The 8,240-nt window shown below is 35.8% G+C and overlaps 1 protein-coding gene across 1 annotated transcript; it reads left to right on the top strand.

The window, feature by feature from the left end:
* The first annotated feature begins 298 nt into the window (after positions 1-298).
* Positions 299-8,240, top strand: LOC110440327. The gene is made up of 7 exons (XM_021483319.1): positions 299-848; positions 2,679-2,825; positions 3,059-3,195; positions 3,540-3,650; positions 4,977-5,055; positions 5,249-5,449; positions 7,990-8,240. The coding sequence occupies exons 1-7, from the start codon at positions 629-631 to the stop codon at positions 8,238-8,240; spliced, it is 1,146 nt and encodes a 381-aa protein (XP_021338994.1). The 5' UTR covers positions 299-628.

The following is an 8,240-nucleotide window of genomic DNA, read 5'->3' as shown; positions in this document are numbered from 1 at the left end:
ATGGGGAACAATATCAATGAATCATGATGTCACAATGGAAGATGACGCCACAAAGCACTGTTATATGCCATCATCATTAAAAGGTTAACCACTGACATCAGGTACAGTGTATAACACCTGCAAACTAGTGGTTAACCAAAATTGTTTATCAATCCAGCAGGTTTATCCAATGAATCAGGAGTGAGGAAACCTAAAGTGGTTGCTGTAGAAAATGTAGTTTGTCTTGGCATGCCGACATTGGAAATATGTTATTGACTCTCGCACCAACAGCGATTAACAAAACAGTGACACATTTGGTTTACATGCAGCTAGAGTAGAATTGAAACGCTGGGGTTTGAAAGCTTAAACATACAATTTTGTACTATCGCAGACGACCATCTACGTGATGAGGTCACTTCAAGTAATGGCTACTCCCTTAGGAAACAGTGTATGCATAGTGAACACAGATTTCGTGATAGGTTAGTGGATACGTGCACGGATACGTGCACTGCAGTGTTGACCTGCACTTCAGAATCAGCTGATAGATAAGGCATTCCTCTGTTTTTAACACTTAAGGAATCCTCGTACCTACATGTATATAAGCTACACCTACGATAGCGTTGTCTCAGTGTTGCGTGGCCATTAAAGTATGACGATGGCTTCCTTTTCGATCAAATTGGCTTTATTAGCCGCTGTGGTTTCTATGGGAACGACAAGCAAGCAGGGTTGTTTGGATATGTATGTTTTTTCCAGCACTTACACGACCATTTCTAACACCTTACACACTCTAGAGGCACAGATGAAGACATTGAAAGCCCAACTTGATGCAACCATATCGAGTGCCTGCTTAGAACCGGACCCTAACGTTGGTATGTATTTGGCGTAACTGTATAATGCAATACATTTACAATAGTTGTTTCTAAACATGTTCTTAGAATAAATTTAAAAACGCTGTCGCTCAGTTTCTAAACATGTTAATCGGGTTGGTTAGTATGAGTTGTAGACATGCATCATAACAAGTTAGTGTGTGACGTTTTTGTGACAAGCATGATGCGTAACCTGTCACCTGCATCAGACAAATGACCATAAAGCGTATGCACGCAAAGTTGTAAAATATATACGAATTCGCAATATCATATCGATGTCGATTCGGATACGCTATAAGCATATGTACACTTAGTTATTATGCATGTACGAAATGATGAATCAGTTTCGCCTACGCTTTGTTTTAATCCTGTTTATAAATGTGTGAGAGTCGATAAGCCCCCTCATCTCGACTCAGATAGCCCAACATAGTGTATCCAGATGGCTTCCTTCATCTTCCGCTTGAAAAGATTATTCTCTATGTCCAATACTTTTTGGTTATCCCAGTCATAAGTACTGATGTGATTCCTAACCTATCTACAAAATAAGTTGTCCCGCAGTATTTTAATGTATTTAAGCATTTTTTTCTCATGCATCCTTTACCACCACGGCGACAGTTTTTGGAACTTCTGAAACGGTTCTAGTTACAATTATAACTTAATTATGACAGATTGCTATGGATATAGATACTTGAAGCCTTCGTCATCATATTCATATAGATATGTTATCTGAAATGGTGTCACCCGTCATGCTGAATAGCGTGACCCTATAGATAGATGAACCTAAGTCACACAAAATGGATTGAACATTTAAAAACTGATAATGAATACCAATAAGGGGAATCAAGTGGCTTCTAATGGTTCAACCCTTTTCCAACCAAATCATTTTGTTTAATATAGGATAGGTTAAATGTCCCTACATGAAAGAAAAGAATGTGTCGGTTTTTCTTTAAAATGTGACTCTTTTCCCCGCCATTTCTCCGTGGATTGAATCATTAGAGATCACGTGATTTCAAGCATTTGATATACTTTGACCAAAACATGCATTCACAATACAGCTGTTTCTATCTTCTAAGATTTTTACTGTTGAAACAGGCGGAGAAGAACCGTTTACAACTTTGCATATACAGGCACATTTCAAAAATTCTACTCGTTCAGAAAGGATAAGGATATTTCAACCAAAATATGTAGAGCACAATTGAAACAAGAAAACTCAATACTGTATAAAAGAGAATTTGGATCCTCTCTGGCCCAATTGATGAAACTAAAATGTGAACACCTAGAAAGATTAAAGATTTCGTCAAAATTCGTTAATGTAATCATACAAGCGCTTGTGCTATTCTCATTATATAATACATAGAATGTATGTTATACATTATATAATACATAGAATGTATGTTATACATTATATAACACATAGAGTGTATGTTATACATTATATAACACATAGAGTGTATGTTATACATTATATAACACATAGAGTGTATGTTATACATTATATCACACAAAGAATGTATGTTATACATTATATAACACATAGAGTGTATGTTATACATTATATCACACAAAGAATGTATGTTATACATTATATAACACATATAATGTATGTTATGCATTATATAACACATAGAATGTATGTTCTACATCATATAACACATAGAATGTATGTTATACATTATATAACACATAGAATGTATGTTATACATTATATAACACATAGAATATATGTTATAATGACCTTAATACAAAATGTTACCGATACCTGCTTCAGTAATTTGGTTATTTTTTTCTGATTGCATATAGTGTTTATAGTTTTGTTTGATTCGTTTCTGACAGACACCAACACCCGGTTCAATCTGACGTACTGTGATTTTGAAGATTTACACATGTGTAACTATACAAACGAAGCCGACGGTGGGTATCCCTGGAAAACACTTGCTGCCACAGCTGCTATCAGTGACCACACGTACATGGGGGTTAAAGGTAAACATAACCGCTTATGAATGTCGGTCGAACTTCTTTAATGCAATTTATAACAATAAAGAAGAGGCTAAGAACAACTTAACAGTATCAAAATAAGAAAAAGTTAACAATCGAAAACTTTATTAATCTTACAAAAAATTATCGTTAGTTGAGTAGACTTTTTTTAATCCTCTTTTTATTTTACATCAATTTTAAAACAGGTTTTATTAATGATATAAATTCATATTTTTCAGATGGACATATGGTCTATAGTTACTCCAGTTATTCAAAAAAGCTGACCTCCCGAATTTTTGACAGGGCACCTGCATACTGTATAAGATTCTACCTCAGGGCACAATACCCAACAACACAGTTTACAGTTTACATTACGGTGAGGATATTACGATCACTAGTTTTCCTTTTCTCAGTAATAGCATTCGAACATTCCCTTTTAGTGGACATATGCATGTCACGACTGATTTGCTTTTAGCTACAATCCTGATCCTTTACCAGTATATTTTAAATTTTCCTGTAATACAACCAATGACTTTATCGGGATTGAAACAAAGTTTCAATCTATACTGAAGACATTTCACAGTCCTTGATATTGACGGAAGCCACGTATATTTCATTAAAACGCTTACCCTCCTGCGGAATCTGTTTACCCTATTCCATATTGGTTCACGATGGCTGTCCTTTTTTATGTTGCTCAGTTGTTTTCTATGAATACTCCAGGAGGATGGTGGTGTTGGCTACCCTATTCACTCCACAGCGCCCCATACACCCACTACCTGGACCCTTGTTGAAGTCGTGCCTGACTCGGAGTACCTCAGCAAACCGTTCAAGGTTAGATAACCATACTGTGTGAAAAAGCTCGAAAGAAGAAATCTTGATATCTCATCATTTCTAGTGAAAACCCATACATGGGGCGACATCATCAATTCAAAGATTTGTGGATTTGCATCAGTGGCTATGCCGTCACATATTGCGTTTAATTGGCGAGTGTGATCCATATTGTAATTTTTAGATAATTAAAGTTAATTTAATGTTTTCTACATTTAGTTCATGTTTAGGGTTTAGAGATCATTTGAAGGAAGGGTTGGAGTAACTTGTCATCAAAGTGTCTTGAGCAAGTACTGAAGCAATGTAATGACCTTTACATTTTTCTTAGCTGTCTAATTGCAATGCATGTAGTTCATATCGTAAACCTTCAGATCAACAAACACTACCGTATATGATATATTGTTATTATGAATTGAAAAATGACATAGAAACACAAGTAAAGAAGGAAGACGATTTGTGTGACTCGTGCCCCGTCTTGGCTTCGACCTCACGACATATGACACCCAATCGTCTTGCCTTGACATATCCTCAGCTCGTATCACTACACCATACCCCATCCTTACTAAAAATATTCGGGAATAAAATAGTAAAACACCCGATACTCTCGACATGACAGTTGTGTTTCTGTGTCATTTATAAGTTATAAAGCATTATTGACGGAAACAGAATACGTAATTGTATTATTGCCATTGAAATATTGAATTTTATCGATCTGATATAACGGATACTCTTTTACTTTGCGACAAATATCAAAAGGGATATATGTCAATGTGTGAAGATAATACCTGTGGTATTGATTAATCACAACGGTACTTTCTATAAACTTTACTCGAAGTTGGATATTTTCTCATCAGATGCAGATCAAACGTCGGTAGAATAGTTGTTGTTTTGAAATAACTTTTCTACATCCACTCAAACATTTACACACCTACCCAAATGATAGCATATTTTGAAGCAAATATTACCAGATAATTTTAGAAAAAGACAGAATGGCGTTGACTACCCATTCAAAATAGCACAGTCTTGTTGTCAGGCTTGACGTCATCAAACCGCCAAAGATTACACTATTGAACGTTTTGTAACGGTAATATTTTCGTAGTTATAGCTTCTTAAAATATCATTTTCAATACCAGATTTATTTCACGACAATAACATTACAAAACATTTTCCGTTCTCGTGAAACCTATTTGATATGCAACGGAAACCATTAAATTTTAACCTTATGATATAGTTTTTGATTGCTGCATAAAAAGAGAAAGTATTAATTTTTAGTATAAAGTAAAAAGGAAATATTATTTTGCTAAACTGTTTTGATTTGGTATGTTACAGCTCACTTTCAAGGTACCCGCAGGTGGCTTGGCATATATAGACGACATAATGGTATACAACGTTCCTTGTAATACACCTGGTATATATATATATTATACTTATTTAATCAATTGTTATATTAATTTAAATGAAAAACATGTTTTACAAAATTGGAAATAAAGTATTCTGGATGTGTGTTACATTGATAGTAACAGTTTTGGCTTAAACGGCGATTCATAATGTTTTTTCCGAAATTATTAGTAATAATTTACATTTTTGTAATACCCTTTTAGGAATCAGAAAACCTGTATCATGCACCGGAAAAGAACTGACCATTGGTAGCAAGAAACACTGCTATACGGCTCACGTAGAACCTAGGACGTATGTAGACGCCATTCGCACGTGCAAGAAAGGGTGGTCGCAAAGCCATCTATTGTCTGTAACGTCAGCCATGGTGCAGCATTACATCGTTGATTGGATACGTAATGACACGGGTAAACAGGCTTCGAGTCAAAAGAATCTATTAATAGAACCCCATAACATAGCTTGATTATGATTATTTTCTTTTGTGTGATATGATGGTCGCCGATTTTGATTATGTTCATTAAAGTGCATTCTATGTTTCCACTAGTCCAGTTCTCGCTATGAGGTTATGACATTACTTGCATTTGACTAAGATTAATATGGCGAGTGTCGTCAAAAAAGCAGAAGACACTTACCCTTCCGAAACACTTGGTCTTGTCTCCGTTTACTAGTTTAAGGGTCTCCATGTTAATTTTTATTTTATTAATATTTTGCCCTAGTTTTTTTCACTTTTCTTGTTGCATGTTGTTGTATAATTAGATCATGTTTATACCTGCATCTGGCTCATAGTAGAAATATAGCAAAACATACATTAGAGTTTACATTAAAAAGTTGGAAATTTAAGTGCTGTATTTGAGTTTTGCAACTGCATTCAGGGCTAGCTCTGGGTCTGAATTAGTTCCGCCAATTTAAATTTGAGCACCATCAGCGCGACCGCGGGGGCTCAAGACTCTCGTTCCTTCCTTTTTTATTGTAATCCTTGAACTTATGGTAAAAAGAAACACAAACACTGCTTATTATATCATTACATGATTTATTCATTGTTACAACAATCATACATCAAACAAAACAAATACATATATATATGATGAAGTTTAAAATATTCAAAGTTTCTATCATACTTCAAATACTACAAGAGACTAACATTACCTATAGCTACTGTTATCTTCAATAAAATTAGAATGCAATATTTTTTTCTGTCTATTAGCAACTATTTTGAAGCACATAATCTAGCTACTATTATTTATGAATAAAAAATGATTGTACCTACACTGAAATAGAAATATGTCATAGTAATAGGTCATAGATTAAATATTAAATACATTTTGAAATGAGGCACATTAATGTTGTATCACCAGATATCACAAACCAAGATCATAGATTAACATGAAATAAATATTGAAATAAACAATATCCATGGATATCAGTGTGTAATTACAAACTTCTGTTCAAATGTTCATCTCTTTCAAGATTTCACAAGATTCTCTTAGTACCTTGGCATCAGGATGAGCCGCTGCTTGACAGCAGCCCACTTCTTGAATGCAGCTTCAAAGTCAATCTCACCATCATGGATAGCAATCCTGAACAGGTTCTCCAGACTGCGGGGACCTAGGCTGTTCCTAATGTCTGTCTTTATCAAGTACGCCGACTGAATCCTCTCTCACAATCCACTGTTGATACAGGGATATACAACAGCCGTTCAGCAGTCATAGCTACCAGAGGAAAACTATCCCTACACTTAATGGCCAACTGAGCTACATCTCCTATACTCTGAAAAATCGACCTCACCTGAACCTTGGCATATGCCCTAAACCCTGTCACATCCTGTCTACGCTCCATCTCTGACCCTAGACAACACCTACTAATGTATGTCACAACATCATCTAAAACCTCCTCAGACATACCTGACAAACAGAGAGCTGGGTCAAATAAGCATCCCCTCCTCCGTGAACCTATCCCAGAGGTTGATAGTATGACCCCTAATCTCAAATGTGAATAACCCTGCATCATCTACAACTGGCTCAGAGGGCACTATTTTGAGAAATCTGGCCAAATTCTCACCAGACTTCCTATCCCTAATCTCCTGAAGGAGCTCAACAGTAGAATGAAGGAGAGGGTTTACCTCAGTGAAATCAATGGAAGACCTCTGGTATGCCTTACAAAGGAGAGAAAGGTGCTTCAGCACATCTGCCAGAAAGTGAGCCACATAGAAAAACTTGAATGTAGTGATGGGCTTGTGCATAGATATAGCCTTAGCTGATTTGTTCTCAAGAATGACACTAACAAGATCTGTAAAGTTGTCTACAACTAACTGAACACTACCATGGGAACTCAACCACCTAGTGTGAAACATCTGTTTAAGCCTAGTACACCCCATGCCCTCTGCCAGTTTTTGTATAATGCCATTATACAAAAACTGTAATGATATATTTCCTTTGTCTTTGTCAAATTCCTTTGACAAATTCTACTGTACAAACATATTTTTATCGTTTCATTCAAACATTGTCATCAATTGAACCATATCTTAGGTCAGCAATTATCCCGCCATTTGCCTTTTCGTACACCAATGATCTGTTTTCAAAAAAATTGCCCTTGATCTTGACCTTAGAATCTTTTAAATCTCAGTTGCACATTTACAATCTATGAGCAAATCAAATTTAAAAAGTATTTGTCTTTTGGATTGATTCTGAGATAATCTCAGTAAATGGAAGTGTTGACAAATAGATAGTCGAAACATCAGAAAGGCGAACGGACAGACCGGCACCGTGCTTACTAAAAGTAAACTGTATCTCATATGCTGGGCCCTTATTAGTATGTACATGTATACTGTTTATTCTCCAAAAACAAAAATACCAAGACTTTTAATGAAAATGCAGAATGTATATGAAATATGCTGGACAAATCTGTTCAAATTCTTAATAGGAATCCATTTTCATTATATTTTATCTAGCGTTGACACAGACAGGAGCCTTTGGATTCTGGACAAGTGGACAAGACGAATTCTCGGAGGGTCATTTTCTTTGGACTACGGATTTAGAATCTGTTCCGTTCAACTACACAAGTTGGCATTTAGGTCAACCAAATAACATAGGAGGTCACCAGAACTGTGTATTACTGCAGTACGCTAACGACAACTACAACTGGGGTGACGTGGATTGTGGAGAACGTCATCCTTTCATTTGTGAATCGGAGTACTCGTAA

Source organism: Mizuhopecten yessoensis, unplaced genomic scaffold (genome assembly GCF_002113885.1).
Source record: "Mizuhopecten yessoensis strain PY_sf001 unplaced genomic scaffold, ASM211388v2 scaffold11179, whole genome shotgun sequence".
In the NCBI taxonomy this organism is placed as follows: Eukaryota; Metazoa; Mollusca; class Bivalvia; order Pectinida; family Pectinidae; genus Mizuhopecten; species Mizuhopecten yessoensis.
The sequence above is the reverse complement of the archived record's forward strand: the minus strand, read 5'-3'. Positions and strand labels throughout refer to the sequence as shown.